This window comes from Sciurus vulgaris (assembly GCF_902686455.1).
Source record: "Sciurus vulgaris genome assembly, chromosome: 17".
In the NCBI taxonomy this organism is placed as follows: domain Eukaryota; kingdom Metazoa; phylum Chordata; class Mammalia; order Rodentia; family Sciuridae; genus Sciurus; species Sciurus vulgaris.
Window position 1 is genome coordinate 61,949,718 of NC_136478.1, and position 23,604 is coordinate 61,973,321.

At 56.5% G+C, this 23,604-nt stretch overlaps 2 protein-coding genes across 6 annotated transcripts in view; one reads left to right on the forward strand and one right to left on the reverse strand.

Annotated features, from left to right (window-relative positions):
- The first annotated feature begins 3,808 nt into the window (after positions 1 to 3,808).
- LOC306648203 (uncharacterized protein C19orf81) lies at positions 3,809 to 7,267 on the forward strand. The gene is made up of 4 exons (XM_079118083.1): positions 3,809 to 4,394; positions 4,480 to 4,600; positions 5,836 to 5,969; positions 6,506 to 7,267. Exons 1-4 carry the CDS (start codon positions 4,273 to 4,275, stop codon positions 6,699 to 6,701), a joined length of 573 nt encoding a protein of 190 aa, XP_078974209.1. The 5' UTR covers positions 3,809 to 4,272; the 3' UTR covers positions 6,702 to 7,267.
- A 98-nt stretch (positions 7,268 to 7,365) lies between these two features.
- Positions 7,366 to 23,604, reverse strand: part of SHANK1 (SH3 and multiple ankyrin repeat domains 1) — a 46,661-nt gene continuing 30,422 nt past the window's right edge. For 4 of the 5 annotated variants that reach the window (XM_079119863.1, XM_079119864.1, XM_079119862.1 and 1 more), the window contains 3 exons: positions 16,156 to 16,252; positions 12,006 to 15,099; positions 7,366 to 10,168 (listed from right to left, as the gene is read on the reverse strand). In XM_079119863.1, coding sequence (XP_078975989.1) covers positions 9,451 to 10,168; positions 12,006 to 15,099; positions 16,156 to 16,252 — 3,909 coding nt within the window. In that variant the 3' untranslated portion in view covers positions 7,366 to 9,450. Of the gene's footprint in view, positions 10,169 to 10,576; positions 10,658 to 12,005; positions 15,100 to 16,155; positions 16,253 to 23,604 lie in introns of all 5 variants that reach the window. The other variant, XM_079119865.1, reaches the window with a different exon arrangement.

The window sequence follows — 23,604 nt, forward strand, 5'->3', positions numbered from 1 at the left end:
TAGAAGCTTATTGGGGGGGGGGGGGGGGGACAACAAACTATACCTAACTCTACCTCAGACCTCATTTCACAAGACTGTCTGGGGTGGGGTGGGGGAGCATTTGTGGTTGTTTGAATGCTTGCTCGGTGGTTCTGATGAACAGCAGGAGCTGGGAGGCACCGGTTCAAGGCCTATAAGTAGTCCAAATATTCCCCACCGAACTGGACGTGGGTGCGCCTCCTGCGTCACTTGGGCAGGCGTGATGGGGTGGCTGTGGGCTCTCCTTCCTGGGTGCCCCCTTTATGGCCCTACTCTGAGCCAGGTGCTATGCTGTGCCCGTGAAGGCCAGACCAAGCCCCGGTGTATTGAAGGCAGTGTACACATAAGCTCCAGAAAAGTTGGTGGAGTTGCACTGAGCAGCCGGTCAGCGGGGTAGGTCAATGCTGGCTCTGGCTTGGCCACTCTGGCATTTAGGAACCAACCCCATTTGTAGTCAGGTCGCAGACCTTGACGAAGACCCTGAGGGAGCTTGTGAACTACAAGCATCTCGCCTGTAGGCCTGGCGGATGCAAGGGCAGCCCGCTGTCCTGCAGGGAGGGCAGATGCCAAGCCACCATCTCAGGAATAATTAATGACCTGTGACTGCTGTGAGTGCTCCACAGTCTTGGGCTAGAGCGGACTTCAGGAAGTTCCTGCAGGTGACCCTGTGCTTTCGTTTCTCTTGGCTCTGTGGGCTCACACCAGCCCCTCTGCAGGAAATACCCTTCTTCCTGCCACCTCTTTATTTGGCAGACTCCTCCTTACCCCTCAGGTTTCACTGTGGACAGCACCTCCTCTGGGAAGCTTTCCCGGATTGCTCCCCGATTGAGCTTCCCCTCCACTGAGGCACAGGCTGCCCTTTCCAGTCCCTCCCTCCCTCCCTCCCTCCCTCCTTGGACTGGGGGTTCCCAGGTCTCTCTCAGCTCTTGGTCCCCAGCATCCTCCAAGGCACAAAGGAGATCTCTGAGATGCTGGCACAGAATGAATGATAGTTATTCAACAAATACTTATTTTTAAATTTATGCTTTTATTAGTTGAGTTACATTTAAATTTAAATATAATTTGCATACCTTTCATATACATATTCACATACATTTAAATGACTATTAACATCACTGTTGTAATTTAGGAGAATTTATTTCTTATTCCTAATGTCATTGTATTAGAAGTCATTGCATCTGCAGTTCTTCCTATGCACCTTGACATCGCCAGAGCTGCTTTGTCAATTGTTGAACACACTTTTCCAGGGCGCATATATATATATATATATATATATATATTTTTTTTTTTTTTTTTGATTCCAGGGATTGAACCCAGAGGTGCTCAATCACTGAGTCACATCCCCAGCCTTTTTAAAATATATACATATATATATAATGTATATATATTTTTAAATTTTGCCCTATACTTTTTTTTAACCTTTGTTTTATTTATTTTTATTTGCTGTTGAGGATTGAACCCAGTGCCTCACATGTGCTAGGCAAGTGCTCTACTACTGAGCCACGTCCCCAGCCCTTTAAATACATTTTATTTAGAGACAGGGTCTCACTGAGTTGCTTAATGCCTTGCTAAGTTGCTGAGGCTGGCTTTGAACTTGAAATCCTCCTGCCTCAGCCTCCCAAGCCACTGGGATTACAGGTGGGCACCACCATGCCTGGCAGGGCATGTAATTTTTTTTCTAAGTTATTTGTGATAAAATTTTAAAGAATTTTATTACAAAAAAATTTCAAACATACACAAAAATAGAACCCATTATAATAGGTTCTATTAACCTGTGCACTGGCTTCAATAAATAGCAATGCCCTGCCAATCTTGTTTCATCCAGGCGCCCCCTACACACATGCTTTTAGGGGGCCATTCTATAGGACAAACTTGTTTTAAGAAAATTGCAAACATAATTGCATTTTACCCAAAAATGCTTCAGCACGCATCTCAACTAATTACATACCCACCATGACATAATTACACCTAGCAAAATTCACAATTATTTTCTTGAATGTCATCCAATACCTACCACATACTCATATTCCACTACTTATGTCAAAAAATTGTTTTCTATTTGGTTTGTTAAAATTAGGACCTAAATAAGAAGGGTGTGCACCTGTAATCCCAGCCCCTCAGGAGGGTGAGGCAGGAGGATTGTAAGTTTAAGGCCAGCCTCGGCAACTTGGCAGGGCCCTAAGCAACTTAGAGACCCTGTCTCTAAATAAAATATTAGAAAGGGCTGGGGATGTGGCTCAGTGGTTAAGTGCCCCTGGGTTCAATCCCTGGTACCAAAACAAACAAAAACATGACTAGGGACCCAAATAAAGATCACACGTGGCTTTTGATAATTATGTCCCTTGGAGCATATTCAGTCCTTACTATGAACCATGTGCCTGGGGCAAAAAGAGAGGCCTCTGTCCTCTTCTCACACAAGAGGTAGGGAGACAGATTCAATTAACATATCACAGAAGTAAAGGTCAAAGTGCAGCTGTCATGAGCAGAACATGAGCCCATGACAAGCACACATCCAGATATCCGGGGACTATTGTTTGAGGGTGAGAGGGGAAGGCTATGTGGCAAGAAGAAAGGGAGGGGGCTTCTCAGAGGTGATTCTTTAAAAAATGCAGATTCTGGCTCAGAAGGTCTGGGGTGGACCTGAAATTTCACATTTCAAATAAAGTCTCCAGGCCACACTTGGAGAGCAAGACTGCCAAGGGAGGACTTTATTCTGGGGGCAGGGGCCTGGTGGCTCCCACCTGAGGGCCGGAGAGCCCATGTACAGTTCACTCCAGCCGCCCAGGGAACAGGAGGGAGGAGGGAGGAGGGGAACAGAGCAGGGTGCTCACCACCTTCCGGGCTGAGCTGTGTCACCAGCCTGGAGTCAGAGACCTCCAGGAACACAGGTGGCAGTGGTGTGCTGAGACTGCCTGTCCTGGAACGCAGGAGCCAAATGCTGACTCCTGCAAGCCAGTTGAGGTGGCACATGCCTGTAATCCCAGTGGCTCGCAAGGCTGAGGCAGGAGGATCAGGGGTTTAAGGCCAGCCTCGGCAATTTAGCGAGGCCCTAAGCAATTTCGCGAGACCCCATCTCTAAATAAAGCATAAAAAAGGGCTCAGGATGTGGCTTAGCAGTTTAGCACCCCTGGGTTCAATTCCTGGTACAAAAACAAAAAAAAAAAAAGAAAAAAAAAAAGAAAGGAGCCAGTGCTGTTGCTAATTTAGAAGCAGCTGCCAGCCCTGAACCAGGATGGAGTGCTTGCTCCTTTCTGGACAATGGACAATGGTTCAGAAAATGCTGGTGAGTTTGTGTGCAAGGAGCCGTGACTCAAGAGTGGTCTTGTCTCTGTACAGGAGTCACAGCAGCCTTGACGGGGTGGTGGTGTGGGCGGCTGCATGCCTCTCGCGAGCGCACCAGGGCTCGGCTCTGAGTGCAGTGGCTCCTGGCTGTTAGGACTGCTTTTCTCTCTACAGCTGCTATAACAAAGAGACCCCAAAACAAAAGAGCATAAAGAAGACAGAAGTCCATTTCTCTCATGATCTCATGGAGTGGGGACAGGTGGTCTGGGCTGGGGGACACCTTAGCTCCATGAGATCATTCAGGGACCCAGGCTCCTCCCATGTTGGTGCTCACCATAGCCTGGTGTGGAGCAAGCTGGGTTACTGCTACATCCTCATTCCAGCCCAAGGAAAGGGGCAAAAAAGCTGACAGCAAGACATTTTCTTTAAATTGCACCTGTCACTCCTGCTAGCACTCTGTGGGTGAGAGCTTGGTCACGTGGCCACACCTAACTGCAAGGAAGGCTGGGCAGCTGGGTGCTGGGTGCCACTCTAGGGGAAGAGGAGCTGGATTATGGGGGGCAACCAGCATTAAGGTAGAGAGCAGTCAGCCCACCATGGGCTGGTCAAGAAGGGGCCAGAGGAAGAGGCTGGTTCTAAAATGCTGGAAAAACTGCGAACTAGATGCAGGTGTTACTACTGGAGCCAGGTGACCCTGCTGCCCCGAGAAGCCAGGCAGGGCCACTGGAAGAGGTCACAGAGAGGAGCAAGTCCCTTCCAAATGGTTCGCACTCCAGCCTCCCTCTGGCGCCCCCTTCAGGCAGAGCCAGATGGGAACCAGGCTGTCAAAGCAGAGCTGAGGTCAGTAGGGCCCAGCCCCTGCATCTCAGAGCCAGCTGAGTTTGGAACTGAGGGACAGTAACTCAGCACTGACCTAGGAGCTATTCTGGGGTGGTGTGGACAGCGCTGGGTGATGCCCAGTTAAACTGAATCATGGCTGAGGAGGGCGCAGGGCAGTTGACACAGCGTTCTCTGTCCTCAGGAGCCCTCCTTGTGAACCTGGAGATCCCAGAAGACACACAGGCCGGGATCCTGGGCAGGCCCATCAAATCCTCGTGAGTGGCTCCTGACCCCATGACTTCTGGCCTCGGCGCCCACAGATGTGATAGCAGTGACCCCTGCCTGTCACTCTTTCCCCAGGAAGCAGTACCTGCGGCACGTCATTGCAGAATATGAGACGCTGGACCGAGAGCTCCCGTGCATCCGGAAGTTCTCCACGCCGCCCGCCGCCCAGCCCCTCTGCCTCTGCATGGAGACTTCGGTGAGTGGCCCCTGGCCCCTGTGGCCCAGGCCCTTGGTTTCTGCAGCTGGCCGGACTCAGGACTGAGGTGGCCAGGGTTTTAATTCAGGCTCTGTGGTTTACCAGCTGTGGCTTTGGCACAGGGACAGTTTGTTGAAAATTGATTGTGAATTTGTCAAAGTAATTGTCGTTAGATTTATCACTGCTCATCCCAGAGGGGAGTCTGAGAGGTTTGCGGGGGGTACTTAGGACCAAGGGGGTCCTGCTAATCCATTTGCTAGAAAATTCTGTGAAGTTTCAAGTATAACAAAAACTCACAAGGAAAAGCTCATGCTTTTGACAGATTCAGCAAACAGGTCATTCGGTATAGGGATCCCGGGGCAATCCCTGCTCTTTGGACAGGTAATGTGAGGTTCCAGGCGCCTGGTATACAGGGAGACGTGCTGGTATTAATGGGAGCTTAAGGAGCAGCAGGCACCGACCTCTGAGGTGCCCCTCAGCTAATTTGTATGCCCTGTCCCAACCCAGGGACTGTTCTCCTTTTAGGGACCCATTCCCACCCCATCACTCCTCTCCTTTGGGGTTGTGAGGAAGGGACCCTTCAGTCCCTGCTCCCCCCCACAAGCCTTGCCTTCCTGGAGGGGGGCAATTTGTTTTCATTTAGCATCTGTTTTCATTAGTGTACATGCTTTGACAACTCTGTATCTCTTTCGACACTGCAGTCCCATACCGAAAACGTGGCTGGTGATCAATAGATGCTTCTGAACGTTACATAGATTGACAAGACACCAACCCCCCCATGGCCCTTATGTTTTGATAAGTGAGCATTCCTTAAAATGCAAATATGGCTTTAAAAGGAAAAGTGTACAATTTAAATCCTGGCAGAAATCTTCAAGAGTTTTTAGTACCACCACTGCAGGTTGTGGAAAAGTTTTCGGTAGATTGCTGAAGTTGGCCACACTGGGAATCATTCAGGCAACTGTTCATTGGCCTGGACAAATCGGCTTGGTGAGAACTGATTTTCTGGAGAATGACCCCAAATGACAGTTGATGCTGAGCGATACCTATCACCGCCCCCGCCCCCAAACCCCTTGACAAAAGCAATAGGACCCTGGGATCAAGTGCGATCCCTGCCCCTCAAACGCCACCTGGGACCTTGGCAGGTTCTGCAGGTGGGGTCTAGGAGGATGACTTTCTAACTAGATTGAAGAGATGAACCCAGGGCATCAAGGGCTGAAGTTCTTGAAAATCCCCAGGAGGATTTTACACACCTGGAGGTGCTGGAGGCGCTGGAGGCCGAGTTGCCCGGGGCCATGGAGAGTGGGTGCGTGAGCAGCATCCGCTTTGAGAACGTGAACGTCATCTGCGGAACCGCGGGCCGCCGGGACCGGTAAGCCTGCGTGGAGGGCGGGGCGGGGCGGGGAGTGGAGCTGGGGGCGGAGTCGGAGTGAAGACGCCGGAGACTGGGCAAGAGCAGGGCGGAGGCAGGGCGCTGAGGGGCGGGACCTGGACTGAGTGGGGACCCCGACGGTGAGTGAACCAGGGAGTGACTAGACCAAGACCGAGGCAAGACCTTGATGAGGAGGCTGAGCCTGGAAAGCTGCTATGAAGGGCAGTGTGGACCGAGTGCATAGTAGGGGCGGGTCCGGGAGCGAGCAGGTGAGGGCGGGCGTGGAGCGGCGGCTTGAGAAGGGGGAGCCTTGTGATTAGGGGGCAGAACCAGGCTGAGAGGACTGAGCCTGGAATGACCCCGATGAGGGTCAGGGCACGGGTTGACCTCAGCAGAAGAGGAACTCAGGGACAGAGTGGCTGGAGTCACTAAGCGAACAGGGACTGAGCGAACTGGGACTGAGCGAGGGACTTTCTGACCGAGGCGGGCTGAGACGGCCAGCAAGTTCCCCCTCGGTCTCCGCCCCGCCCCCGCAGGTGGCTTATCACGGTCACGGACTTCCAGACGCGGTCCTGCCTGCTGCGCTCAGGGATCAGCCCCCGAGGGCTTGCGCACTCGCTGGTGCGCCACGACGAGCTGCTGCTGGGCGATTACCGCCTGCACCTGCGCCGCGCCCTGGTTCGTCGGCACATGCTCCAGGCCCTGGGGGCGGAGCCTACCGAGGAAGACTGACGCGTGGGGCGGGCCCCCGCTGCGCACCGTCCCGCCGGCCCGGGCGTCACTCGCCAAACCCCGGAGGAAAGGGGGCGTTGCCTCCCCAGGAAGGAGGCGGGGCCGGCTCGAGGGGGTGGATACTGTGAGTTTAATTATAAAGAATGACCTGGTACAAAAGCCATTTCTCTCTGCAAAATCTTGGTGGGGAGTCAGGGGGAGGGAGGTGATGGGGGGTAGGGACGAACCCCCATATTATAATCCCGCCTCCCTAATCTTACGCCAGTCCCTGCAAATGGACGCTGGGGAGTCCTCCCAGTCCCTCGAGGGAGGAACCGAGGCCAGCGGAAGGGAAGACCCGGGCGCCGGGGCTTTCAACGCATGTCATCCCTGTATCGGCTAGAACCAAACGTCTTCATCCGCCCCCCTCCTCTTCCTCCTCCCACCCCCCTTGGAAGACAGTTCTCGGGCTTTTATTTCAGGTTTTGTTTTTTTTTTTTCTTTCTGGATTTGTGTGTGTGTGTGTTCTAGTTTTTTTTCTTTTGTTTTGCTTTGTATTTTCTTCTTTTGTTATTGTTTCTTTTTGCTTTGTCTCTCCTCTCCACCCCGCGCTGCCCCCCCATCCAGTCCCTCCCCCCTCCCCCACCTCCTCTCCCCCCTTCCCACCCCCAACACCCTCCCCAACCCCGCGGCACCCATCCAGAATGAACAAGCCCTTGATAGATAGGCGCCGCGCAGGCCCCCTGCGGACTGGGGGCATCCGACAAGGGGGAGGGGGCGGGTAGGGACCCAGCGCGACCTCTGCTCCTCTCCTCGCCACCCTTCCCCCCTCCCACGACCCTCCCACAAGTTTCCCCGCAGATCCCTGACGTGGTAAGGGGAGGGGACTGCCCCCTCCCCTCATGGACGGAGCGCCCCCCCCTCTGGGGTAGGGGGCAGCAGAGGGGAATGGGCTTGGGGGAAGGAGGGGGAGCTCCCTTCTTTGGCAGCTGAACATGGGGGGGGGGGACCTGAGGGCTATGCCCTCCCCCCTTTACCCACAGCAGGGCAGGGGCTTCCAGGGGGAAGGGGTGGCTTAAAATTCCCAAGCCCCAGGAATAAGGGGAAAGGGGAAGCGTGCGGGAGGGAGCAGCCATGCTGGAGGGAGAGGGAGGAGTTCTTGGAGAGAAGAGGAGGTTGGGAGGAGAATGGGATCCTCGTGCAAAACGGATGGACAGATGGCCCAAGAAGGGCAGGGCAGAGTAAAGGGAGGGAGATGGAAGGGAAGGGGAGCTGGCGGCAGGAGAGGCGGGTGAGAAGCCTGGTAAGCAGGAGCAAGCGTGAGCCGGGTCTTGTCTCCCAGGAAGTGAGCAGAGCGAGCAGGGAGGCAGAGCATGAGAACAGCCACCAGAGCTGTGCCTGCACGGGAGCGGAAGAGAAGGGTGTCAGGAAAAGAAGGGGCAATGCAGTCCCGGAGCGCGCGGAGGGAGATGGGCAGGGGCGCGGTCTCCTGGGAGCTGCATGAGCGGAAAGGCAGAGGAGGTGCAGCAAGGTTCTGAGTTGCAAAGCGGCACAGAAGGAAGGAAGAGGCTCCCAAGGAGCAGTGAGAAAGCAGGGGAGGGTGCACGTGTGGGAGCAAGTGTGCAAGAGGGTGTGCGAGAGTCAAGAGTGGAGATGGGCAGAGGTCTGAAGAAGGGGGTGCAGGGGAATGGGGCCTGGCAAAGAGGAGTGGATCGAGCGTTTGTGAGAGACGTTCTGTGAAGCAAGTGTGCAAAAGTGACAGTGCAAGAGGTGGGGGGGGGGAAGCGGCTGGGAGGGGCGGGGTGCCACTGCGAGAAGAGGTGGGTAGAGTAAGAATCTGGGGCTCAGGATAAAGAAGAGAAAGTGCTTCAACATAAGCAAACGGAGGTCACTGCGTGTGCGGAGGGCTGCACAGGAGAGCGCGTGCCAAAGACTGAGCAGAGCCGGCTACCGGGGAGCGGAGGAGCAGGTTGGGGAGGGCAGGGAAGGTGTGTCCCACGTGTGTCTGCATCATGGGTTCAGAGCGGGCTGAGGGGTCTGGGAACTGTAGGAAGTGAGGTGTGCACGAGAGGGTCCCAGCGGGGACAGGTGTGAGCCAGAGTCAGAGCAGAGGGTGCCTAGTGTGAGGAGCGGGAGAAATGCCACGCAAGCCAGGGAAACAGCGTGTCTGACAGCTGAGGGGGCCCCAGAGGCTGGACGCAAAGGCGAGTGTGCAAGACAGCGAGAGGGCAAATCTGTGCAAAACTGCAGCCCAGGGGAGGGAGGAGGCGAGTGGCGTGCAATGGAGCGGCGTGCAGGAGCGGGCGGAACAGCCATGTGCAGGGGCGGGGAGCGGGGAGCTGAGGGCCTGGCGAGGATGGGAAGGCTGCTAGAGGGGCGGCAGGTGGTGGAATCTGAGGGTGCCCCCTTCCCCTGTGGCCTGGGGGTCAGGCCCCCATCCAGTCAGGCTCAGGGTGGACCCTCTATGGCTCTGTCTGTCCCCTCCCCCCAGAATCGACCCTTCCCTCCTTCTGGGTGCCCGTGTCCTTTCCTCCATCGCCCCCTCTGCCCCCTGTCACAACGCAGTCTTGTGTCAGCCGCCCCCTCCTGTGGGGCGCAAAATGTCCGGCCTGCAGGGGCCACCTCGTGACCCAAGGCCTTGGGAGACTAGGGCAGGGCGCAGTTTCAGCAGAGTCCCTGGCCCAGGGAGAGAACGGTGGTCAGGGTTCAGAGGTCAGGAGGCCAGCAGGCTCAAGGGTACTGTGGACGGCTGGTCCGTCCAGGCCAGCCATCACCTCTCCAGGAAAAATTTGAGAGCCCGGTCAATGTTCATGCGGTGGCCCACCCTGGTCACACCCAGATCCACATAGTCCTCCTTGGTCAAGGCAGGCAGGTGGGAGCCATCGATCTCGTGGTCCAGGAACCGGGCACGGTGCTCAGCCAAGCCCAGCCACTCAAGCCAATCGGCCACATCGAACTTGGTCCAGAACCCCAGAGGTTTAGCGCCAAATGGCTTGTCCGGGGGCAGCGAAAGCAGGCGGGTGGGTGAGAGGGAGCGCGAAGCCCCCGACAGAGCTCCTCCAAGCCCCCCGGACATCCCTGGGTGTGGTGGCACAAAGACAGGGGCGAACGGGTCTGCAGAGCCTCCTGCCCCTCCGGTGGGGGAGCCGCGGATGTCAAAGAGGCCCGGATAGAGGGGTCCAGAAGGCAGGATGGGCAAGGATGAGGGCCTGGGCGCAGGGCTGACCTTGTGCTCTGAGGCAGGCAGCAGCGAGGGGCTGGGGGCCCGCCGGAGCAGAGGGGGCCGCATCTCAAACTCCACGCCCTGGAGGTGGCGGGTGGACGTGGAGGAGGAGGAGGCCGAGGGTGAGGTGGCCCCTGGGGCTGCAGCGGCTGAAGGGGGCACCCCAGTTCCAGTGGGGAGTGGCGGCAGAGGTGGTTTGGGCCAGTTCTGAAACAGGCTGCTGACCGGTTTGGAGAGAAGCGAGGACTGGGAGTCGTCGGAGAGCCTGGAAGATGACCGGGGTGGGGTGGAGGCAGGGCGCAGGGGGAAGGAAGGGCAGGGTGAGACAGAGGCAGCGGTCAAGATATAGGGGCAGAGACATGAGGGCAGGGCAGAGAGGTGGAGAGAGAGGTGGGGAGAGATGGGAGGAGCACGGGGTAAGATGGATGTCAGGACAGAAATGCAGGGAGAGAGAGAGAGGAGAGGACAGGGACAGGGTGACAGTCAAGAGATGAAAGAAAAAGAGACATTAAGTGATAATAATAATAATCGCCATCACTCACTGCTGCTCACGTGTGCCAGGCATCGTTCTAAGTGCTTTCCATATTGCATCTCAATTTAATCCCCACGACAGCCCTGACGCAGGTTACTATTATTATCATCATCATCAGCACAGAAAGGTTAAGTAACTTGCCTAAGGACACACAGCCAGGAAGTGGCAGAGCCCGGTTATATGGCACCAAAGTCTGAGCTCTTAACCACTACTCTATACTGCCTTTCGGGTTATGGCCAGTCATAGCAGAGTGGAAGACAGGGAGACAGTGAGAGAGAAACAAAAAGAGGGTGGGCATTCAGGGGAGAAAGATGGATGGGGACAGGGAACAGAGAGAGAGAAAGAGAGAGAGAGATGAAGAGAGGGAGATGAAAGAGAGAAGAAACAAGGGGAGAAACAGGTTCCCCTCATCCCTTTACCTCCCTCCAGCACAGGCCCACCTCAAGGCCCTTGAATGGGCTGTTCCCTCTGAGCAGCTCACTCTCCCCAAGCAGCCTGGTGATGGGCCCCTTCCCTCCTCCCCTCTCTGCTCCTCTTGCCTGTTATTTAAGAGAACTTCTATAACCATCCCATTATTGTATTTTTTCAAGGATGGTTGAAATTATTCTGCTTATTTTCTGCACCTCCACTAGACTATGGGCTGTGTGGGGGCTACACTGTGCCTGTCTTCTTCACTCTGGGGTCCTCACCCAGAATGGTACCCAGCACATGGCAGGTGATACATCTATAACTGATGTGTGTGTTGACTAATTGAAGTATCCTCTCCTCGACCCAGAATATTTAAGAATAATGAGTGATTTGCTGTGGAATCTCAATGGCCTAATAAACCCACACCTGCATGTTAATCATAATGATACCCAACTCTCAAATGGAATCACACTGCGCTCTGCGGATGGATACGATTTGCAAGCTCTCCTTCCCACTGTGTGTCTGAATTGGGAAGGTCACCACCTTCCCTATGGCTCAAAGGTCTTGAATGGGCTCAGACTAGCTGTCTGGGAAAACATCTGCATCTTTTGGCATTTCCCCATCCCCATGGGGCTGGTCTCCTGAGAGGCCCTGTCCTCTTCCATTTCATGACAGTGGCCCACTGCTGTCCCCCTCCTACAGAGAGGTGGATTCTCTCTGTACCTACGAGGGCTGGGCCAGGCCTGGGACCCAAGGAACTGGGCCCCAGAGTCACACCTGTAGCCACTGTGCCCTGAAGTATCACATCCCCAGCCACACCACAGCTCTCAGGGTAGGTCTCAAGGAGGGGTCAGGGACTGTCAGAAGGAGCTGACAAGCCACCAGGGAGAAAGGCCTCAGCAAATCCCTCCTGCTGCTGACACTTCCTCAACCCAGGGTGGTTGTGACGGTGATGGAGGAGCCCAAAGGAGCTACTAAGAGGAAGTCTGAAGTATCTGGGAAAACGTGCCTCTTCAGGGGCAAATTCCTGCAAGCAGCCTTGTTTCTATTTTCTTTCTGTCACCCTGAGACCCCAAAAGGACACAGCTATGGGGAAGATGAACTCTGGAACCCCCACTTGGGCCTCTCTGGCCTCCACTGCCAGTCACTAGCCCATGCTCACCTCTGCCGCTGTAGTGAGGAGGTCCTCTCAGGGACGTAGCTGGGTCCCCCGTGGTGACTGTCCCCGCTGCCCCCGCTGCCTCCCCGGGCCCAAGGCAGAGCCCCTCCAGCTGCCGAGGAGCCCCCAAACTGTTGGAGCTTGGAGCTGAGTTCACTGATGATGCTGGCTTTTACTGTGGCCAAGGCTGAGGCCTGAGGCTGGGCCAGGGGCCCGGGCAGGGGTGGTGGTGGTGGGCCCGGGCCCTCCTCCCAGGGCAGCAGCTTCCGAGGCAGGGAGGAGGCCGTTGGCAAGGGCACCGGTGGGACTTCTGGCTCTACTGCCACTGAACCCCCAGCTACACTTGCTGTCGAGGGTCCTGAGCAAGCACTCAGGGCCAGCAGCCCATCAGTTCCAGCCCCGGTCACTGAGACGGTGGGGCTGGTAGGGGTGACAGGGTCTCGCAGTCCCCCACTGGGGCCAGGCCGCAAACCTCCACTGGCCCCCAGTGCCCGGCCCCGGAGCTTAGAGGGAGTCATGAGCTGTGGGGGGTACGGTGGGCCAGGAGTCCCGCTTCCCCCAAAGGCCTGGCCATCCAGGTAGGCTACATAGGTGTCCAGAAGCTCTGGCCCGCTGGACACACCAGCCCCACCCCCACCACCTCCACCGCCCCCTGCGCTACCACCACCTTCAGCAGACAGGCTGCTCAGCGTGGATGCACTACTGATGGTCTCCAGGGGGTGGTCACTGCTGCTCCGACTGTCCACCTCCTCAATACCAGAGTCCGTGCCTGGCGGAGGGTCTGGGCCCGGCTGAGGAACGGGGGGAGCCGGTGCTGCTGGGGCTGGAGGGCCTGGTGGAGGAGGGTCCCCAGGAGCCGCAGGAGCCCCCTGGGTCAGCGTGGCCACCTCGCTGTCATAGGATGTCAGGCTCGATGCGGTGGAGTCCAGGGTGGGAGGGGCGGGGGCCACAGCTGGGGGTGGCACGGGAGGTAAGGGAGTGGCCGGGGTGGGTGGGTCCGGCAGCGGGTGTGGAGGCCCAGGCGTGAGAGGCGACTCTGGCTTTTCGAAGCTGTTGGAGAACTCCAGAGGCGGAGGCAGAGGTTCCACAAAAAGGAATTCGCCATCGTCCACGTCCACCGAGGGAGCGGGCGGCGGCAGGACCAGCAGGGGGAGCCCATTCTCCTCGCTGCCCCGCGGGGAGGTAGGGGAGGCAGGCACGGAGCGGCGCGGGCTGGGCGGTGGGACAGCTGGCCCATCTTCCGACGGGGGCCCCCGTCCGCCCGACGCGGTGGCCCGCGGCTGGCAATTCTCGAGGAACCGCACGTGCAAGGGCAGCCTCTCGGGCTCTTCAGGGGCTGCGGACCTCCAGGCCTTGCTCACGGCAGGGTGCGGAGCCGGGGGCTCGGGCCCCAGCTGCAGCAGGAGTGGCCCGACCCCGGGAGCTGTGGGGGGCAGGCGGTGCAGCAAGGAGCGTCGCGCGGCCGGTGGACTAGCCGGGAGGGACTTCTCCTGGCTGCCCAGCCCTGCCCGGTACCCCAGCTCCCGGCGCGCGGGGTCGGGTGGCGAGGCCCCCCAGAGGCGCAGCACTGGCTCGTGGTGGGCGTGGGGCGAGTGGTGGTGCGGGGTGGGCGGCGGGGCCTCGTAGCGCGGCGACGGCGGCCGGGGAGGGGGCTGGGGCGCCCCGCCGCCCTCCGAGGACTCCTTCAGCGCCCGCTCGCGGGCGGCCAGGGCCAGCCCGAGCGGGGAGGCCGGATCCAGGGCCTTGCCGGTCAGCGGGTGGACCAGGGGTCGCGGGGGCAGGAAGCTGGTGAAGGCGCTGCTGCCCCCGCTGCCCCCGTAGGCGCGGCCGCCCGCTCCGTAGCCCCCGTAGCCCGCGCCGCCGCCCGCGCCCGCCGACTCCAGCCGGAGGTAGGGCTCGGCCGAGAACATGCCTTCGTCGATGGATTTGGAGTGGCGCAGCCGCGGCCCGGGGGGCGCCCCTGGGCCCAGCCCGCCGTCGCCTCCGTCCTCATCCCCCGCGTCGGTGGAGAGGAAGAGCGTGGAGCGCCGGCGGGCTTCGTTCTGCCAGCCCCCTTCCCTGCGGGCCGCCCCCACCAGGGCCGCTCCGAACTGGCTGGTGAAATCCAGGGTGGCCGGGCCGCTGGGCGAGGCGGGGGTGGGCACGGGCGAGGGCGACGGCGGCACCGGCGACATGGCCGGGGCGGGACTCGGGGAGGAGCCGCCGCCGCCGGCGGCCTCGGGCTGGGTAGGGGGCTCGGCCTCGGTGCTGCTGCCCTGGCTGCTGCGGCCGCTGCTACTGGTGGACGGAGCCTTGATGATGATGGTGGGGATGGGGATGGAGTTTTTCTCGGAGGGCGCGGCCGCGGCCGGCGGTGGCTGCGGGGAGGCGGGGGACGTGGGCGAGGGGGCGGGCGGGAGGCCGCCCTTCTGGGGCTCGCCCTCCACTTTGGTCTGCTTGACCAGCGGGCCCTTGCGGCCACGGCCGGAGCGGGCTGGCACGTACATGGCCGCGCTGGCCGCCCGGGGCGGCAGCTGGAAGTAGCGCAGGGCCGGGGCCTGGGAGGAGCTGCTGCCCCCGCCGCCGCTACCGTGGTGCGAAGGCGACGGGGCCCCCGGGGTCGGGCTGGGCCCGCCGCCCCGCCAGCCTCTCAGGCTGGGCTGGGGCCCCAGAGCTAGTCGGGGTGGGGGGTCGTCGGGGGAGCCGCCGGTCTCCATCTCCGGCGGGTGAGGTGGGTGGGCGTGGTGGTGGTGGGGCTGGGGGGGCGGGGCGTGGTGGTGGTGGTGGTGGGGCGGATGGTGGTGGGCAGGGGGCAGGGGGCCGCTGTGGTACAGGCTTTTCTCACGGCCCCCCACACGGGTGTCAGGAGGGGAGGGTCCGTCAAAGGACGCGGGGGAGGAGGCGGGGAGGGGTCCACCTGAGCCTGGGTTGAAGGGGCCCCCCCGGGGGGAGGGGGTAAGGCGGCCTGAGGTGGAGGGGGCCGGAGGTGTGCTATAGGGAGGCTCTGGTGGGGACGTCGTGGGTGGTGGGGGGATGTCCTCCGAACCAGGCACAGACAGGCTGCGGCTAAACTTCATGGCTGGGGGTGCTAGGTAGGGTCTATCATCCTCTGCAGCCCCTGGGGAGACAGAGAGGATCCAGGAATGGGGCCTAGGGGCAGGAGGAATCTCCTGCTCCGCTATCCCATAGAAGATAGTAGTAGTAGTAGTAGTAATAGTAGTAGTACTAGTAGTAGTACTAGGAGTGATGATGATGATGATGATGATGATGATGATGATAATGGCACCCAGTATTACATGCTAAAAATTTCACAGGTATTAGCCCTACGCCTCCTAGTGATACAGGTTGTGCTCTGCGCAACAAGAACAGCAGGGGGAGCAAGCGGGCTGGGGGCGAAATTCAGATGAATTTCCTCCTTGAGCCATAAGGGGGCGCCTTTTTCTAATTTGCCCAAAAGCCTAGGTGTGCTAGTGGCGGCTTGGGGTGAGCCAAAGCGTCTTGAGCTGGGATCGCGGTGATTATGCGCCGAGTGTGTGCTTCTTTTCATGTATATGCAGGAAGGAAATGCAATCAGCGCCTCAGACCTGTGATTACACAGGTGGAACTGTGCAAGATGCAGCTAAGTTTTAAAAGGAGGAGAGGAGTGATGGAGAATACACTCGGAACACCACCAGACAGGCAGACCACGGAGGGTAAGACTCACGTTAGGGGGACTGGACTCCCGGGAACAGCACGCCCGATGGGCAGAACCACTCTGGGGGACTTGAGGAGTTAAGTCTTTGCCTGCTCATGAACTGTCAGGACTGTCTTTGACCCTCTCACCTGCTTCCCACCCGGTGTCAGCCTGACTCACTACCTGTTCTCAACTCCCACTTGTGTCTGAGGGCCCCATACTCTCTTCTAATCCTGCATCCAGGAATGCAAAAATATACTGCTTTATAGATGCAGAGTCCAGGGCCCAGAGAAGTGAACCACCTGTTCCAGGTCACACAGCACAGCTCAGAAGGAGAGGATCATACCCCACTTTCCCAGTTCCAGTCTGAGCTCTTTGCCAGACCTGACAGAACTGTGGTCACATATGAAAGCAGAAAACGTTTCCAAACACCCTTATTTGGCCAGTAGACGATCAGCCCCCCGCCCCGCAGCCCACTCGCGCACTCTTCCAGAGACATACCGATGGATTTTTGCCGGAGCATAAGCCCAGGTCCCGGAGGCAGGAAAGAAGGACGCTCATAACTTGGCTGGGAGCGGTGGTGGGGATCGAAGCTCGACTTTGGGGTGGCAGTCAGCAGGAGAGAGAAGAGAGCAGAGGAAGGTCAGTCAGGGCAGGGAGACTCCCGCCGCACACAGCCATCCCCCATTCCTCCGCCAACCCCGGCAGGCAGGGAGGACAGGGGGAGAAGGCGGATGCAAATTCTAAGTCAGGGCCAAGTTTTAAGTGTGGGCAGGGGGAGGAAGGACCGGGCAGAGAGCAGATTAGCAGTCCACCCTACCGTGCGCCACCACTAAGCTGGCCATGTCCCCTGCCCACGTCCCCCCTGGCGCTCACCTGGAGTGCTGCAGTTTCTTTCCTCCTCCTCCTGCTCCCACTTATCCCCACACCCCTCTCTGGTTTGTTGTCCATACAACAGTCAAAGGGATGTTTTGAGAAGAAACTGGGGGCACCGAGATCGCCCTGCTGGGAATCCCAGAGGACCTGCCGCCGTGGTTAGCAGCAGAGCTGAACTCCCTCCGAGGGAGGCGCTTCGGGCACCGCCCAGACCCCTCCCCCTCCTCCACCCAGACCCCTCCCCCGTCCTCCACCGCTGTGGGCAGCTCCTCAGAGCAGTCCTGCGGCACCTGAGGGACTGGTAAAGCCCAGAAGTACTCGGCAGGACGGCAGGAGAGGTTCTGGGGTGCAGCTCACGCCAGAGCTCCCCGGGGGATCAGGCTGAAGACAGGCTGCGGCCACGTCTGCCGGCCTCACTCCTTGAAGGCTCCACCTTAGCAAATGGCCACACGGGAATCGCATCTCGGGCTCCCCTTCCAGGAGGCCCACGCTAAGGCGCCCCCTCTCGCTCAGTCCTCGCCTGCCTCTCCCACCTGCTCCCTGTCCCCACCACATCCCAGCTCTATCCTGGCCTGGGACTTGTAGTCCTGGCCCTTCTCCCTGCAGCCCTTCCTGCATGTCTCGCCATCCTTTCATCTTTAACTCCACGTCCTCCGCTTGTCCCATAGCTGTCTGCTGCATCTGCCTGTCGCACATGTCTTCATCTGAAATGACCCAGCTCACTGGCTTGCTGTCTGTACCTGCCGCTAACTAACACGGAAGCTCCCTGAAGGCAGGGCCACCTCTCCTGGCACTCAAGCTACAGCTTCTGGGGCCCACGATACTTCTAGGGGAAGAGTTTCAATTTCTTTTAAAAGCAGAAGGAAAAAAATGAATACAAGCCAATCTGGATGAAACGTCACCCTTTGCTATCCATGGTGATCGGTTTTGGGGGGATCCTGGAATCCATGGAAGCCCAAGTCCCTTATGTAAAATGGCACAGTATTTGCATATGATCTAGGTACATTCTCCTGTATACTTCAAGTCATTTCTAGATTATTTATCATACTTATGAGAGTGCAAATGCTCTGTACAGAGTTGTTCTACCATATTGCTCCAAAAATAATAAGAAAAACTACATGTTCAGTACAGACGCAATTTTCCCCCCACATATTTTCAATCTGTAGCTGGCTGAATCAGAGGATTTGGAAACTCAGGGGACAGAGGGTACAGATTATGCGTCTTTGTACCCACATTGTCATGGAATAAAGGAGGGACTCACAAAGGCAAAAGTTCCCAAGGATCAGGGAAGTGGAATGAAGTCTGCCTGGGGGCAGCCCCTGGGCCCATCCTCTCGCCTGCCTGGTCCTCTACCAGCATGGGTCAAATGAAGGCGCAACTTGACCAGAGCCAGCCAGTCACTCCCCAGCTTCTTTCTGGTGGCTCCAGATGCCTCCCTTCTCCATGTTTGAGACCAGAAGTGCAGAGACAGGAAATCTGCTCAGGACATAGTTGCCGCCTTTGGGATGGAACTCTGTGGCCACCGGGCCCTCCTTCCCCCCGACCCAGCCGCTGCATTCCCTGCACTGTCTCTTGCCTCTGAGCCTCAGCATCTGCTGGTCCTTCCACCTAGAGCAGCCTTTCCTCATGTTCCATGCTCTGCTTGGGAAGACTCCTCATCTTCCTCCTGGCCTGGCTCCCCGTTCCTGGGGGTCTGTGTGGTCTCAAGGTAGCCACCAACCATTTAGATGTAAATTCCAGTTGATTAAAAGAAAAAAACCTCGTCCCTCCATGGCACCGGCTACACACGAAATGCTGAACCCGTGCCCGTGGCTACCATGCTGGGTGGCGCAGATGTGGGACATTTCCATCATCACAGAAAATTCTACGGGATGGCCCTGGTCCAGCAGAGCACAGACCTTCCTCAGGTCCAGGCTACCCACTCACTGCACTGGCCTTCCTGCATTAGTCCTGATTCTGTGTTTGTTTCACTCGTGCATTCTGCAAATATTTACTGATCGCCTCCTCATGCCAGGGACTGATCTGGATGCTGCAGATGCAGCAAATTAGACAAATGTCCCAGCCACATGAAGGGCAGGCAGGCCATAAACAAAATAAGTCAGTAAAATAGAAGGTGTCAGATGGAGGTAAGTGGAAGGGTACGTTACTTCTGGGAAGTCTCTTTAGAGGTGTGCCTTTCAACCCTGCGCATTTCCTGTTATTTGGAATTGCTGGTGCAATAGCTAGAGCTCCTGCAGCCACCTTGGACTATACAGCCCCTTTTCAGGTGTAAGCAAAGCTAGGATGATGGAGCAGAGAGTGAGAAGAACCCCAGGCCTTCATGCCCATGAGGGCTGCCCCACCTTCCTGGGATTTCCTGCTCCCAACTTCTTTAACATCAAAGGACAAACTACTGTGATTTGGAAATTACTCTCACATACAGCAGAACCCAATTCTGCTCTGTTCCACCCTCCAAATGTAAATTCTCTGAAGGAAGTGACCTTACTTGACTGGTTCACTCCTACAATCTCAGACCCTAGCAGCAGGTCCAGCACAGAGTAGGTGCCCGATAAATACTCAGGAAATGAAGGATTCCTTGGAGGCCATGCAACATCCACTGATGAGATGTGAGTGAATCCTGAAGCAACCTCAGCCCTGTTCTCCTGAACATCCCACCAAACAACACAGCGCCAGCTCCAAGAGGACACTGGATGGTGTCTCCCAAGCACACCCCCGTGACGGCTTCCCCGCTTCTGTTCTCCACCGAGTGGATTCAGCCCGCCCCGTTCTTCTCAACCATGCCCAAGGTCCTTCTCCTATCAAAGACCCTGCTTGGCTTCCTGTCCTTCCTGCAGCTGTCTGGTTTCAGGGATCAGAACCCTGTGAATGGCAAAGATATTATTCAGGGGTGCTGAGAAAGAGAGGAGTGGCCAGTGAAGGGATAGTTTTGTGTGAGCCACTGGCCTGCTGCTTTCGGCACAGGTCCCCTGAGCCCAGGTGGTGAGGCTGTGATGATGATCATGAAAGAGACTGTAGATCAGAAAGGACAAGGATCTCGTCCTAGATCAGCCAGTGAATGAGGAGATTAAAGAGGGATTGGAGAAAACGGACCAGGGTGGTTAGAACATGCCAAGATCAAATAATGGTGCAAAGAAAGGGAAGGAAGCCTTAGAGGATGCAGGGACTGTGAAGGTGGAAGGTGGGGGAGGATGGTGTGAGGAGGGCAGGAGGTTGGGCAGCGCCCTGAAGAGTCCAGGGGGGCAGTGTGGGGTCAGGGTGATGGGGCGGTGGGGGTGAGAGTGGCTCGGAACTGTTCGGGGTGATGCGGAGGCAGTTAGGGCTACAGAGGAGCTTGAGTGAGAGACCAGGGTGTTCCTGGCTGAAGAGGGTGAAGATCAGTCAGACACTTCAGTGTGGAAGAGAAAGGAGAAAAAAAAAAAAAAAAAGAGTGGGTGAGCTGGACATAAGAAGGGTCAGAGTTCCACAGGCGTCAGGCTGAGCCCTAATACCATCCAAGGCCCCGGTCTGACAACCTGAGGGAAGAACTGGCTCCAGACGGGCAGGCCAGCCTCCATCACCAAGTCCAGCTCCTGTGCAGAGGGGCAGCCAATCAGAGTGTGCCAGCTGCCCATGATGTCACTGGCTGCCGGGCAAGAACCTCCTTAGAAAGAGTCGGCCTGTGGGTCCAGCTCTCCCGTGGCCTTGGTGTGTGGGGGGGTGCCCAGTGAACCAGTATGCCCTCCTGCTGGGGCACAGACTGACAAGGGGCTGGGGAAGTCCTGCTGAGAAGCCGGCTCCTAAGAGGGTAAAGGAGGGGCAGAGATGAGGAAGAGATGGAGAGGAGGGGGCAGATGGGAGACAGGCAGGAATTTGAAGCGTAATAGAAAGAAAGAGGGGCCCAGAGGGGCAAGCCTGGCAGGCCTGGAGACCAGGAGGCCAGGGCAACCCCAGGCCACCAGTTGAACTGATAAAAATCATTGGAGGGAGAAGCTGAGTTGAGAGAAAGGCCAAAACTTGCACCCGTACAGAGACTGGGGACGGCAGGGAGCAGAGATAGTAGCCAACAAAGCCAAAGCTAGGCAGATGGAGAGACGCAACCAGCAGAGCCCCAGGAGGAGACGTGGCCTTGGCCTTGAGCTGATCTGCTGGGGGTCTGTGCCCCCCATGGCTGGGACTTCCTCCCACCCCTAGGTTGAGGCAACAGTGTGTCCTGGGGAACTGAAACCTCCCCACGTCCGAGTTCTTAAACAGTGGCACCATGAACAATGTGGTAGTTTTCATGCAGTTACATGCAGTTTCATGTAGTTTCATGGTAGGCCTCGGAGTGACACGGTGCCCCAACACTGCCACTGGTCCAGATGCAGAGGAGTCCACACAAAGAATGAAGAGGGAGAGAAGCGGAAACACAAGGGAGGTGGAGACACAGAGGAGCGAGAGGCCGGGGGGCGCAGACGCCTCCGAGCTGACTCAGCGGGCAGGGAAGACCAGGTTGGCGATGGGGAGGAGCAGGGATGGGCAGATCCCCCACATGAGAGGAGGCTTAGGGAAGACCAGGGACAGATCCATGGAGTAAGAAAAGAAATGGGAGGTCCTTCCGGGCAGATGGCCACAGGCTCCTGGACTCACGGACGGGGAGGGCAGGAGGACTCGTGCCGAGAGCTCCACTTCTAGGGCGGGGTCGGGGACAACTGGTTTTGTTACTGGCTGGTGGCTGAGCCCATCCAGGTGGTCTTTAGAGCTCAAGTGGTGAGTTCCAGGGGGCCCAGGGCTGTGTCGTGCCTGAGTGCGCCAGTGTGGCCCCACAGGGCAGCGGTGGCTCCATGCCTTTGCCGAATAAATGAAAGTAAGATATGCCCTTGGGGGTCTTCTGGGATTCTGGGGTCCCTGGGGCACACGCAGGGCTCACTGCTGAGTCACAGTGGGGTCCCCCATCAACGGCTGGCCCTGTTAAGAGTTAACCTCACTTAATCCTCATCAGAACCGCAGGGTCAGCTCTGATCCTGTTTTACGGAAGAGGAAACTGAGATGCAGAGAAATTAAGTAATGTGGCCAAAAGTGGCACATGAAGTTAGAAGGAGCTGACTGCACTTTCACCTGCTGTTGTAGAATTTCTGGGGTCTGGGAGAAAAGGGAAACACCTGGGAGAGATTTACAGGGAAGAAAATTCAGAGAGAGCAGAGGCCGAGATGAAGAAGGAAAGGAGGCCAGAAGAATTGACCTCACCCGCCAGACCACCAGTAATTTTGAATGAAGGAGGGAATGAGCGAGTGGATACGGTGGTGTCCGGAGTCCGAGTCCATCTAGGCCAAGAATCTTTTAACCTCAGGATGGTGAGGTAGTGGCACGCAACCAGAGGTGGCTTTGCCTGACAGGCAACAGTGGGGAATACCTGGGGACAGTTTCGGACTGGAGGCAGTCCTGCAGGAAAGCTGCCAGGGACAGTGCCAGGCATCCTACAATGCACAGGACAGCTCCTGCAACCAAGAACCACCAGGCCCCAGACAGACAATTCTGATTGCTTGTGGTAGTTACATTCTGCAAAGTCACTTCACATTTTTGTCAACCTATCAACACATAACCTTGTTTCAGATGTGTTTCTGTAGAGACATACCTTATTTAATATATTTTGTGAATTCATTAGTATTAAACTCACCACCACCAGCACCACACAACTCATACCCGAGAGAACTTCCTGCACTTAGATTGCCGCCTTCCTGCACTTAGGAATACTAGATGGCATGGCAGCACTATACTTGGGGAACATTTCAAACATTGAAATCACCAACAAAAAGCACAAAGGTGCAAATGAAACAAAACAAAACAAAACCATCCCATGGTATCAAGTTGGTTAATAGAGGATGCCAGCCCTAAGATGAATGTGTTGCGAGAGCACTTGCTTGGTCCACTCAGTCAGGAGCATGCACATCTGGTGACCTGAAATTTTTGCCACTCTGCTCATGTCCATGATGAATCACAAAAAGATCCACAAATATTGATTTTAGGGTCCAATTAAATTTTAGTGCACAGATGAATTTGCACATATAGAATCCTCAATTACTGAGGATGAAAGAAACCCTGGTGTGCAGGAAGAGGACGCAGACCTCAGTTCTGATTGAACATACACTGGTTGAGAGATCCCAGGCAAGCAAATTCAAATCCCGAGCCCTATTCATCTTCCATAAAATGGGGATGCTCTCTCTCTCCTGCCCTTCCCTCCTGCCCTGAGGGAAGTTTGCTGAGGAACTGAGAGATGGTACAGGAGGGTGAGGATCGAAGACCACAGATGGAGAAAACAGTGATAAAAAGCAAGAAGCCCAGAGGGGGGAGATTCGGGCCCCATAGAAGGAAGAACTTTCTGGGAGTCTGTCCACATATAGAATAACAGTAACAGGAGGCGATGAGCTCTTGTTTTCAAGCTCAGACTGGAAGAGAATTGAACCAAGAAGTGGTAGAGAGTATTAAAAAAAAAAAAAAAAAAAGAGGTGGACTAGATTCTGGCTGATGTTCTCAGATGATGGCCTGGGAGTCTGTGGAGCCCAGAATTGGATGTGAAATTTCAAAAACTCCAGAGTGAAATTTTTGGGGAAGTGATTTGCTCCAGATCAGAAGGTGATAGAAAAGCATCAAATAGCAGAGGGAAAAGCTGCACTCTACAGAGGCCACTGTTTGTTGAGAGCCTGCTCTGTGAGACGTTCAGCTCCTTTAAATATCCGAAGCAGTAGCAAAGTCGGCTTTCCCCCATTTTACAGAGCAGCAAACTGACATGCCCAGAAATTAAGTAGCATAATCCAAAGTGATGCAGTTAGCCAAAGAAGTCAGGATTTGAAGCCACATCTGCCTGGCTCTAATGACCATGTTTGTTTTTGTTTGTTTTTGCTGTTTTTGTTTGTTAGCTTGTTTTTGTACCAGGAATTAAACCCAGGGGTGCTTAGTCACTGAGTCACATCCCCAGCCCTTTTTATTTTTTATTTAGACACAGGGTCTCACTAAGTTGCTGAGGTTGGCTTTGAACTTGTGATCCTCCTGCTTCAGGCTCCTGAGCTGCTGGATTACTGGTGTGCACCCCCATGCTCTCCCGCAGTTTGATCATGCACT

Bases quoted from the DNA above. Each gene is read 5' to 3' on its own strand.
- LOC306648203 (XM_079118083.1), top strand. From the start codon at position 4,273: ATGGCTGAGGAGGGCGCAGGGCAGTTGACACAGCGTTCTCTGTCCTCA. The intron at 4,395-4,479 runs GTGAGTGGCTCC...CTCTTTCCCCAG, and splicing joins GGCAGGCCCATCAAATCCTC to GAAGCAGTACCTGCGGCACG. The intron at 5,970-6,505 runs GTAAGCCTGCGT...CCGCCCCCGCAG, and splicing joins ACCGCGGGCCGCCGGGACCG to GTGGCTTATCACGGTCACGG.